General features: G+C 41.3%; 1 protein-coding gene across 4 annotated transcripts in view; it reads right to left on the minus strand.

The window, feature by feature from the left end:
- sorcs1 (sortilin-related VPS10 domain containing receptor 1) overlaps positions 1-12,906 on the minus strand; it is a 224,631-nt gene that overhangs the window by 42,867 nt on the left and 168,858 nt on the right. For all 4 annotated transcript variants that reach the window (XR_010800404.1, XM_066661375.1, XM_066661377.1 and 1 more), the window contains exons 5-9: positions 11,592-11,665; positions 7,169-7,233; positions 6,239-6,357; positions 4,983-5,072; positions 1,237-1,416 (exon numbers count right to left, since the gene is read on the minus strand). Coding sequence is in view for 3 of the 4 variants with exons in the window: in XM_066661375.1 (XP_066517472.1) it covers positions 1,237-1,416; positions 4,983-5,072; positions 6,239-6,357; positions 7,169-7,233; positions 11,592-11,665 (528 nt within the window). In the remaining variant the exon portion in view is untranslated. The remainder of the gene's footprint in view (positions 1-1,236; positions 1,417-4,982; positions 5,073-6,238; positions 6,358-7,168; positions 7,234-11,591; positions 11,666-12,906) is intronic.

Consider the following 12,906-nt stretch of genomic DNA (forward strand, 5'->3'; position numbering starts at 1 on the left):
CCCTCCCTGCTGCGTAGAACTGTTATTAGAGGAGTCAGGGAGATTTGGCAGAATTGGCAATGACTAAATTGGAGAGTGGGGGGGGGGGGAAATGCCGAAGTATTCAAATAAAAGACAAAAGAATGTTCCGGAGACACAAGTTGTTCCAGAGAGGAGGCGAAGTCTATTCCAAGTTTACACCGCTGGCTCTGTACTGCCAGACTGTGTCAGCGCTTTCTATCCCTGTATTTTTATTTATTTTTCACAAAGCCTGTGTGAAGGAGCAGCACTCCTTTGGCACTGTTTTAGCTAAAGGTGCTCCACTCTCAAGCAGCACAGAATAAAACTTGTTCAGCAGAACCACATGTTCAGAAACACTGATCAGAGCTAAATACAGAAAAGGTCAATCGGTTTGAATAATTCATCTAAAAAAAGCACCTGGGCTCTGGGGGGGAAGAAAAAAACAAAATAGAAATAGTTGTTTTGATGGGGAAACTGATGGGGAATGCTTCCAATTCATTTGTTTGAGAAACTAATAATGCAAACGAATAAATAAAACAGATTCAAAATTATTTTTCCAGACTGGTACTGAATACAAATGATCGCTTTCCAAAGGTACACCTGCGTCACTCAAATCTGAACACGACCAAACACCATAGTTTTCAACATCAAGCAGGAAGTCATGTCATATTTTTTCCATTATTGTGATGTGAGATTCCATTCGATATGACAGAACGGATCAAAGTAAGCACCACACGAGAGTAAAGAACGAGGCAATCAGTCTTGTAGGAATGTATGATTAGAACAATACGTGTGTGCTCAGATTGGTCTTTACACTGCTCTCCCGCATAGACTGAGATGCTTTTAAGAGCCCAATTATAATACACACAGAGTACAGCTCAAAATCTACTCAATCCAGACTTTCAGCCATGAAACTTAAACAGTAATCACTATAATCACTTCCCGTATTATATTACATCACCATAAGGAGCAGAACTATGTAGATAAATCATCGCTATCCAAACAGAACCTTGTACATCTACTTTTTGTTGTTTTCCAATTTCTTACATAAGTTGGAGAAAAAAAAGACTTAATAGTTCTTAATATTGTGTGAAAATGCCATTATAAACAAACCAGTACAAATGGCCTGGAAATGGCACTTGGAATTAAATCATGTTCTATTAACTTTCATACAAATTATGTTCATGTAAAGTTACCCTTTCAAAGATAGAGGGATTTGTTTTCTCACAAACTCACCTCATACAGGTCGATCATGACATTGCCCTCAGGTCCCATGCTGCTCACAACGTTCTCCAAAGCGAGGGTGTAGAAGACACCTCCAGACTCAGACACGTACAGGTTATAGGTGTCATTCTGGTTCCACTCCTGCACCGCTGCCACCACCCGGTTCTCATCAGTACTGATAACATGCAGGTCCTGGTGGTGAAAATGCAGGGGTATAGTTTTTAAAAGCAATATTATATCATAATAAATACAGATTTCAGTATTATTCAGTACTGGGGGTCTTTTTAATTGACACCTTTCATTGAGCTTGATCTTTTCATACGCAGCTGCTCCAAAGCCCCAATTTCATTACTTTTGTGGGTTTCCTCCGGGTGACTGTCTGTGAGGAGTGTGGTGTGTTCTCCCTGTGTCTGTGTGGGTTTCCTCCAGGAGATTGTCTGTGAGGAGTGTGGTGTGTTCTCCCTGTGTCTGCGTGGGTTTCCTCTGGGTGACTGTCTGTGAGGAGTGTGGTGTGTTCTCCCTGTGTCTGCATGGGTTTCCTCTGGGTGACTGTCTGTGAGGAGTGTGGTGTGTTCTTCCTGTGTCTGCGTGGGTTTGCTCCGGGTGACTGTCTGTGAGGAGTATGGTGTGTTCTCACTGTGTCTGCGTGGGTTTCCTCCGGGTGACTGTCTGTGAGGAGTGTGGTGTGTTCTCCCTGTGTCTGCGTGGGTTTCCTCCGTGTGACTGTCTGTGAGGAGTGTGGTGTGTTCTCCCTGTGTCTGCGTGCGTTTTCTTCGGGTGACTGTCTGTGAGGAGTGTGGTGTGTTCTTCCTGTGTCTGCGTGGGTTTCCTTCCTCCAGGGTGTGTTCCTGCCTTGCACCCAGTGATTCAGGGTAGGCTCCGGACCTACCGCGACCCTGATCTGGATAAGCAGTTTCAGTCTATGAATGAATGAATGAATGAACAGAACCTCAGTGCAGTTGAATTCAAAATCTTTAGATTAGCGCATTGTCCTAAAATTCACCGTAACAACTGAATGAAAATACAATTACTTGCCCAAATAGCGATATAATTAAATCACATTGAAACAGGAATGCAGATTTAACACAACTACAGTAAAAAGACAATAATAAAACTAGACGTTTTAAGGTCATATGCTATTTTAGAGGCTGACACTAAATTAGGTTCTAATACCTGGCACATTGTGAAACTTTCAGGAGTACTGACGGCAAACTGAGCTGGATACACACCTGCATATTAAAGCAGTAAGCCAAAAGCAGACGTCTTTTCTGTTAATTATGATGAAGGCAAAGTGTTGACAGGAATTATGTCTATTAATACCAAGCCATTATAAAGGAAACAGGGCAATGTCTAAGTCCCTTGATCAAATGCCACGACGCTCCGTTAACAAAATATTTCCAGAGGGGCTGACAGGTTGATTTACGGCTTTAAACAATCTCAACTTGATGAAAGCTCCACTTGGAAATATCACAAAAACCAGGCAAAGTAGGTCAAACTCCAATGTGCAACTTTAGTGTGTCTCAATGTTTCAGAACACACACAAAACACCTTTGTCCCATTTAATTAATTATTTATTTATTTTACTCTCACTGAATCTACATATATCAGATGAGGGGTGAGGGCTTGGGACTCCAGTTAGCAATCAAGTAGGGGTGAATATAAATGTGGTAGCCTGGAGTGAAGTCTATGGCTCGAGAGCTGAGACGATTCCACCCTGCGGTGATGAATCAGATTAATAATCACCCTAGGATTTGTTCACACAGAAAGGGTGTCTAAAAACTTTCACGTTTAAAGTAGTAACCAAAATGCACCTATCAGCCATTGTCTTTCAAACAATGATGGGAAGCACAGTCACACTCCATTGGGAGCAATGTGAGAAATAGTGCCCCTTGTGGTTCACTTACTATTCATAAGTGAGTTTAAGAGCAGGGGATGGAGTGAGTTACGAGCCAGTTCCATTAAGGACTTTGTGTCTAACAATTTGAACGTTGTCTTTTACATGATATTAACTGAAAGCTGAAGCTTTAATTCATTTTTAGCAGCTGTTAACCTGTAGCTACTACTTTAAAGGGGAAATCTGTGACCATGCAAAAAGATTCCACACTTCTACTTTGCTTTACAGATGGGTAATAAGTAGATAAAAACATGCTAATGTTATGGGAACAAGTTGTATTTATCCATACATTAAAAGTTACTCAGAACGTGACTCATATCATATCATATATATATATCCTGAAGACCTGAATCCTGAGGGCAATTACTGTAGTGATGTATTTGCCCACTCTGAGGAATCTCGATCCCTGCTTGGATAAAGCTCTGAACTCTAAGAACTGTATGACCCTCGAGGGTTCATTTTTTTACCTTTAGTTTGGGAATGTACTTGTACCTTGTTTTATTATAATTGTAGCTTTTAAAATTGTGTTGATTTCATTCGACTTGTGACATGGAATTTTGCACAGTTCTATAAGGAAATGAGTGTGGGATCTGATGTTTCAGCTGATATGAGATATAGTAATGGTAGATAAATAAGGAATTAATATATATAGCTACCACCAGAAAACAAATATTTAACGTACGGGTAAATATAACACGTTACCATTATTATTACTTACTACTGATCATTCTTCTTTACATTGTGAAACCTTCATTAAACTGGCCAGGAAGTATCTGTACTAAACCCATTTTAAAGATGGCTGCCCCAATGTGGAGGACCCATTCTATGGAGCGTAAGCTGGTTCATTAATGGACAACAAAGCAATTCAATTGTTCATGATTCATTTTCCAAAAAATAACAAAAAAAACTTCCAAAATGTTTTTCTTTGCTAGTTTTTGAGGTAAACTTTTTACACATGTTATTTGCTGGTATCTTCAGCAAAATGAAGAAGAATTAATTATTTATTTAATTTCTAATATTCTTCTGCGATATTTTCCCCTGCAATCGAGTAGGGGGTGAATATGAATGTGCTGGCCTGGAGTGAAGGGAATGGCTGGAGAGCCGGGACGATACCCACCCACTGCACTGAATCAGATTAAAAATCACTATTGGGCCACATTTCTGCCCACCCCCTCTCCACTGGGGTGAGGCTAATATTCTTATTAGCTTTAAATTGAGCTCGTCAGCCCTGACTAGTAACGCAAATGCACGCTGACAATTTGCAGATTTCATCTACCTCAGACTGTGAGGCCTTCGCTGGAAAGAGCTTGAAGGAACCTGGGGGGCAGGGGCCTGATTGAATAAAACATAGTTAATTGTCATATGAGACAAAGAGAGCCAGCACTGAGATGAGAGGGACTGTGTTTTTTAGCTTGAATTAATAATGCACTACTACCAGCGTATGCACATCCCTTAAAGGTATGATTCACCGCTGTTCTGACCTATAGCGGGCAGTCGGCACGGTAGGCAGTTTCTAGGTGGGACATGTCGATATTTAGGGCTCTGCCTCCTTGAAGTCTGGAGCAGAATACTTTATCATTGAATGTAACTTTACATTTTATCATTTGGTAGAAACTCCCAAAGCAGTGAATAGGTTAAGAATCTTGCGCAAAGAGTTTTACTGTCTTTTCAGTGACAGCCATACTCCTGTTGATAAGGATGTGCTAAATCTGTAAGGAAACACTTTTAATTTGCTCAAAAGAGCAGAAGTCTTTGGCTCATCTCAGTCATCTAGTAATGTGGTGAATGGGAAAGGTTGAAAAAGTGATGTATATTTACTCTGTTACCATTTTAGCTTGTTGCCATCCAGAAAGAGGTACGGTACCTTTGGAAGAGTGTACTTGGGCAGCTTCATGGGTGTGAACAGGTCTCGCCTCGATGACACGTAGTAGATTGGCCGGCCACCCGTTGACACCTCGGGTAATGGAGACCGCCACAAACAGAAAGGGGGGGAAAATAAAGGCCACGTTTAGACCAGGTGACAATTTAGCAACGGGTGCGGGCGACATTGCCTTAAATGTTGCTAGCGCTAGCTGCACAGGTGCTAGAAACAATTTATCAGCTCGAAATTGCTCAGTCACTTTGTCACATTGCATTGCTTTGCCAATTTAGCCCAATACTGTATGTGCTTTATAGCTAGATAGGGTGAAAGGTGCAGAAAAGAACACAGAGGTCTACACCTGGGAGTAGAAGTGGCCAACAGGACGATGCTGCACTGTTATCATATAATTTGTGGCAGACAGTGGCACTGTTCCATGATTAAAGAGCTCTGTGAGCAGTTCATTTTTAATAATAAGTGAGCATATATCGCCCTGTTCATTAAATACAATGCAGTGTAATGTGTGAAATATTACATAAACATCTCTGGTAAAACTCATAAAGCTACAATAAATCTACATATGCTTTTTAGGACCTTTATTACAACAGAAATAAAGCCATATATACATGTGTTTGGGAAATGGATGTTGTTAGAGGATACAGTCATTTTCAAAAGGTTGAAAAAAAAATGCACTGGGCAAATTGCATTTTTTTTTTGCATTTAAAGGAACCCCCTATTTTTTTACTTTAAAATTACAGCTTTAAAATCATTGTGATGCTCCACTGAGCTGTAATGAGGAGAACAGAGCTGACACTGGGCTCAGCACTGCAGAAACTGCACTATGTATCATCTATACCGATCCCCCCTTGGTTTCAGGACACTAAAAGTGAATTACACTCTATAACTGTAGGGGAAGCCATTATATATTTGCAGAGCCATATTTTGCATTACTTTTTTGTTAAATTTCTTACTTTAATACTTATTTAAATGTGTGTGTGTATATATATATATATATATATATATAAATATATATATAACCACTGCAAATTATTTTGCCCAGAATTCAGGAAACCTAAGTAAACCTAAAAAGTTCACCATAAAAATAATAAAATAAAACCCTATTCCATCCATTTCTCCATCTGCTCATGAATCCAATCTTTGCGATGGTGTTTTCGGCAGCATCCGGCGGTCTCTGCTGCCCCTTATTCATCGGGGGTCAGGGCTCTATTCCCCTCACTGTTTCAGCTCTGTTTATTACCCACCTGGACAAACACATACTCGTCCTGCACCACAAGGGAATTGGGGTCGATGTAGCCAGGGAACGGTTTGCCCTTGTTGGCCTCGGTGCAGTTCTGCAGCTTGCAGGTGACATAGAGAGCCTCTGAAGAAATAAACCAGGGAGGGAACAAATGTAAACAAAAAAAAAAAAAAAAAGAAATTTGCTGTATAAAGGCTCAGGTTAGCACAAGTGTTAGCCCTGGTGTTCGCCTGGAGAGCAGGGGAATACATTACAGCACTTAGCCTTTTCCTGTTCAATTTCTTCTGTAGTTTCTTTTGTCAATGGCCTGGTGGTGGTCAGGGAGAATGGAGGAAGTGTTGGAGGCGGCGGGGGGTGGGGTGGGGGGGGCCTTCAGGCAAAAAGACTTGAGGCAAAATCCCTGTGATTTTCCTTTCATTTTATCCATGGACAGAAGGCAGAATGTTGTCCTTGTCTGCTAGCCTCCGCTAAGTACATGCCTGCCTTTTCAACAGAGCTGGATCAATAGCGATGGCATTACGGTGGCCTTAGCCAATGCTCGCTCCATCTGACTGCCTGTCTGGGGCTGCAGTATTGAGCGTTTATTCACTTTTTTTTATTTTTTTAAACAACAAATCTTCCCTATCCCTGACTCTGTCAGTCGACAGGTGTGTGGACTCACTGGGTAAATGTCAGGAGCGAGAGCCGAAGCCTTTTCCGCCAGGCCTACGTTGCCCCATTACTCCTAATTGCTGGCCACAGCTAGAAGCACTGGCAAGCTGTGAAATTTGGAGGATTTTGCTCGTTAATACCACTGGACACTATCGCCACATGGCCTTAACAGCTCTCTGGGCTCTATTTAAATCACTCAGAAGGAATCAGGAACTATTTCTGTGGAAGTAGACACTGTAGACTGTGAGTATGACAGTGTATAATTAGTGGGGGGATGTCTTACGTGTTTCTGAGATGCTGGTCTCCAGGTGAATCAGACCAGGCTCCTTATCCAGGCCCATTTTAGACCTAAATATAGAGACAAAGAGAGAGACAAAGTGAGTGAAGTGAGAATCGCAAGAAATGACTACCTAACTCCACCGAGACACATCTTCTCAAGACAAATATGGCCAATACAGCCATGCTGTGATTTTACTGATGTCAAAAGCACATATATTCTGAACAGACATGCTCTGACAACACTGATAATAGAAATACTTCATTAATCTTCAATAATTTCAGCATCTGAAAAACTGTACTGATCTAAAGGAACATTTAATAGCAGTGAAAACTTGTCTAATCTAAAAAAAAATTATAATAATAAATGTTCCCTTTTAAATGGTACCACATTTGTAAGGAACATGCATTTGTGGGATGAGCATGTGAAGCTGAGTATGCGGGTTGGGCCAAATCCTCTCTGCCAATGCCAAACAGCTTATTTGGTTTGACGGTGTGGGGCGGGATTGCCCTCACTGAAAAAACAAGGCTTGTCATCATTGGAGGCTTCTCAATGCAGAGAGACATCGAGATGGAATTCTGCAACCAGCGGCAATGCCATATCTCCACAGTCCTTCGGGATGACAGCACTCGCTGTTTGTCAGAGACTACCTCCAGAATTTGTGGAGTGGAGTGGAGAGGGTGGAGTGGCCTGCCAGCTCCTGACCTCGACCCCATTGAACACTTGTGGGATCAGGTTGGACGTGCTGTTAGTGCCAGAGTGACCAACACGTCCACGGTGGCTGACCTGCGACGAATGCTGGTTGAAGAATGGAATACCACCCCACAGCAGTGTGTGACCAGTGTGAGGAGGAGGTGGAGGCTGTTGTGGCTGTGTATGGTTCTTCCACACGCTACTGAGTCTCCTGTTTCTTAAGTGAATATATAGTTAAACTGCAGATACGTCTTGTTTTCTTCAAACTTCAATCATCCAGTTCACCACACACCAAACGAGTCAGTGGCAGAATAAGCTGTTTGTCTTTGGCAAATCTTTCCTGGACACAACCCACATTCTCAGCTCTACTGCTCCTCCCACAAGTGCATTTATTTATATCATTTATTTAATTAATTTTATGTCAGCCACACCCTTATCAGTGCTTCCTCTGTGACAGACTCACATTTTGGAGTTAAATGTGTGTGCTATGGTAAATGCTAATGTTCTCCTTGTGAGATAATAAAGAAAAGCAGAATATATGCCGCCATACTTCTTTACACGGGTAGAGTGTCACTTCCCTGTACTATTCTCACTCGCACTCTCCTACAGAGAGCAGTCTTTTAATCCTCATCATCAGTGGAACTCCAGATGGATTTGGAGGCATCTCTCTAGTTGTAGACATGAGACAAGGGCAACCCAGTGTGGGAGGCTTCGCCTCTGACTGAATCCTGAGCTTTAACTGCCAGGAAAAACGTGCCCCTTCAAGTGAAAGCAAGCTCAGGCTCTCCGTCATTCTTCTGACAGAAATTGAAGATACATCCTGCCATCATTAAAGCAGAAACACTCCTGATTTGCTTCTCCAGAACGCCCACAGGCACCACGTACACAGCGCTCTCTCTCTCCCTTTTTATGGGGAAAAAAATCATTATAGCATGAAATATTTATTAAAGAGACTGGCGAATCAGAGGAAAATGCCCCGGCAAGGAACACACAAAAACAGAGGCATCCTCTGACGCTCTGCAAGACGATTATCGGAAGTATTGACAGTTTTCCAACATACAACAACAGCTCAGTTCGGTGTGGGGTTGCCCTACTTCAGAGTGCACTATGTACTACTAAACAATTGATGTAAGACTTGAGTCAAAAGTGAAACCCCTATTGATGAAGCCGTTATAATAGGACTGTGCCACAATAAGGACGGGAAAAAAATATCACTTAATAACACATGTTATTATTTATGCGTATGGTATTTGGCAGCTGTGCTTATTCAAAGTGATACACAATTCTTGTTGTTGCAAAATGGTGTCCATGACAGAGCAGGGAATCAAACTCCGCATGTGGTGTATGCTACGTCACCCGTACATCCTGGATTCAGAATATGATATATATTTATGAGTTATCTTCTGAGATTTGGCAAATTGGATGAGTCCCAAAAAAGGACCAGAAGCAGCCATTTTAAAACTATGGAAAGCTTTGCATGGTACAACATTCAGTTTTTCTTTTATGCACTTAATCAGCAGTGTTTCGGCACTAAGAATTGAAGTGAAGTAGGTCAGTTCAGGAGAGAATCTATCTATGATCGATAGATATCAATAAAAAAAATAAATCCTGAGTAGCACATGTCAAAAGAAGCATTTAGGCATTCTTTTCTTCCCCCTTTCTTAAACATACAAAGTGCAGGTGGATTGTACTTGTGCTTTAAAAAGAAATAAGAGACTTTGGCAGAGCGCTGTCACCTTCCTCCTTGGCTTTCTACCAGCAGGAAGCCTCTGTTTAGTATGGAGGAGGTGTGTGTGATGTGAGATCTGTAGCTCAGCTAGACGTTTTGACCCGTCTTTCCCCATCTTGCTTGGGTTTCAAACTCACTCCGGTTTTAGGTGGAGAATAGATTATTTGGGTAAAAAAGTTGCATGAATTTTCATATTATAGAAAGCATACACTGGTGTTGTGGACAATAATCTATATTAATAACTGCTTATTTAAACAACTTTTAATTAATTCATTATCTGTAACCCTTATCCATTATAGGGTTGCGGTGGGTCCAGAGCCTACCTGGAATCATTGGGCGCAAGGCAGGAATACACCCTGGAGGGCGCGCCAGTCATTCACAGGGCAACACACACTCACACATTCACTCACACATACGGAAACTTCTGAGTCTCCAATTCACCTACCAACGTGTGTTTTTGGAGCGTGGGAGGAAACCGGGGCACCTGGAGAAAACCCACACAGACACAGGGAGAAAACACCACACTCCTCACAGATATTCAGCCGGAGGAAACCCACACAGACACAGGGAAACAAACCATACTCCTCGCAGACTTGCGTTGTTAAAAGTCTCTGTTTAATTAACATCCAAAGCCTTTTCGTATGCCCTTAAATATCCATTTCTAGTTCATCTGGTTTTGCATTAATTTGATATTTTGTTCACGCTGATTCCTGGCATTAGTCGAGCCCCTATATTAAGACATGAAACCTCTAGAATTGTTTTTATTATTACCTATAATCTATAAGTAAATGTCACACAAGTATCCAGTTTGTTAGCAGTTCTACCGGCTTACGCTGAAAAGCTGGAGCACTGACAGTTCCTCCGTCACTGTACTAAAGTGTTCTCCAGAACTTAAGCCTGGAATAGAGTGTCCCTAAACGTCTGGACTCAACTCTTCCAGATTGCCTGGCACTGGGCCGGCTGCAGAAGAAGCAAACAAATGCAGGAGAGGGAGAAGAAAGACATGGGCGGATGAATCAGTCTGAGAGAGAGAGAGGAGCTCAGGGGAACATTAGCTTTTGATCTAATAAACACACCGTGGATGAGTCGGTAAAAAAAGATAAGAAGGTAAAAGCAGTGAAGAAAATATTCCTCTCTCTCTCTCTCTGTCTATAAACACTAACAGCTGAGAGATGTATATCTACCAATCTGCCAAGAACAGGTTCCTTCAACAGACACTGGAAGCTGTAGGGATGTCTGACCACATAAAAATGTGTTATAAAACATTATTATACTCTCTCTTAGTTTATTGAAAATTGCAGACGCCAAGCATCAAATGATACAACAGCAGTTCCTTGTAGTAGCTGAGGGGATGTGTTATTATGGTTTAAATTTGCTGAAGAACTGTAGTAGTGCCTCCACAGGCCACGAGGGACATGAGAATGACAAGCTACAATCAGAGGTGGAGCTGAAACGACTGAAGGCACGCTGTATAACTGATATTCGCACTCATACTTCACATACTGGATGTTGGTGTTAAAACTGGAAATGACCTTCACTCTAAGAACCGTGTTCACTTTCGCAAGTAAATATTACAATGAATAATTAATAACGCTATATCTGTCCTCAGCCCTATTAATTACGTAAGCACTTACTAAGTGTAAACATAATCAGTGCCGACTTTGAAGAGTTAAACTTTCATCAGTTTTCCTCAGTAAATAGAGCTATTAAATCCCCTCAACATGTGGAAAAGTGTGTTCTTGTCCACATACCATTCCAAAAGTGGCTTCCATATGCGTAACAGGCTTTAATGACCAGTCTAACGAAGCCCGGCACATTCCCTAGGGAAGATCGGCTTGATCTCGATTCCCCAGGGAGAGTAAGCTCTGTGGAGATTTTCACATCAAGGCTGAATAAAAATCCATGTCCTTATCTTCTGTTTATATCTCGGAGCGCCTCGGAATGCGAGGGATAAATGTGATCGATGGTGAGTGTTCAGCAGAAGGAATTCCTGTTGTGTGCACCTACCAATAGAATCGATTGGGGGCAACTCTTTCATGAACCAGCTGCCACCGGCGTCCGAACTCCACCGAACTGTAGAGCTGAGAGAGAGAGGGAAAAAAAGGAGAGAAAGAGAAATAGGAGAGAGAGAGAAAAATAGAGAGAGCGGAGAGGGAGATAAAGAGAGATAGGAGAGAGAGAGATAGATAGTGTTGTTAGTTTACACTGTTGACAATACACTGTCAGTAACTGGACAAAACCTGGTATTACATCCAATAAAGTAAATGAATGTAAAGATTTTTTAGACCATCTCTGCTCGTCCATTCATTGTACAACATCTATACAATTCACTGTGAAATTTCTCTCTCTAACACACCAGAAAAAAGATTTCTAAACAGTTTACCCTATTAAAATCACAACAGACAATGCATTCATTTATAAAACCCAAACGTTTATTTTATAAAATAAAGGCTACAAAAGGCTACAATGTGTTGTATTCATCTAAGAATTTCCCAAAACTAAACTAAATATAATTTACTACTTAACATCTTCAGAAAAATACAAATCATACCCAAATGTGTTTTCATGACAGTTCATTCGACATATGCCTAATGTTTGTTTTTAAATACAGATATTTAAGAACACACATTGTTCAGTACGAAAACTTGGTATATGTCACGTTATTTTTATTTATTATTTGGATATACAGTGGAACCTCTACTTACGAACTTGATCCGTTCCGTGACCCGGTTCGTAAGTAGAAAAGTTCATTTCTCAATCAATTTTCCCCATTTAAAATAATGGAAAAGCAATAAATGTGTTCCAGCCCCCACCCCAAAACTCACCCTTTTTGCACTGATATATGTTTACAACACTCTCAAATTAGTAAAAAAATACATGTAGCGTTACTAAAAATAAACAAAGAAATACAGTGGTAACAGTAATAAAAAAGAAATAATAAAGTTGTAAGTGGTTACACATCGCTACCTTGGAGACGTGACGACTGGCTGGAGCAGTAACACAGGCACTGGCTGTATGACGGGAGGTGGGGGGTGGGTGGAATAACGGAGAGTAGGCGGTGAATGTGGGGAGACGAAGCGTAGATAACTTAACTTAGCACGAATTTCAATGTCTGCTATTTACACTAATGCTAAATTGCTAAAGCTACAACGTGCTAATCTTAAAAGCTCACTCAAGTCTGGTCGTGCTGGGAGACTCGCCTATTGGGGTCAGTGGACATTTCCAGCCTCCGGCTCTTCGGAGGCTCGGGTTTGTTTCTAGAGTCGTGGTTCGTTGATGGAGGCAAAAAATATTCAAATGCCCGGTTCGTATCTTGGAAAGT

This window comes from Hoplias malabaricus, chromosome 2 (assembly GCF_029633855.1).
Source record: "Hoplias malabaricus isolate fHopMal1 chromosome 2, fHopMal1.hap1, whole genome shotgun sequence".
NCBI lineage: Eukaryota > Metazoa > Chordata > Actinopteri > Characiformes > Erythrinidae > Hoplias > Hoplias malabaricus.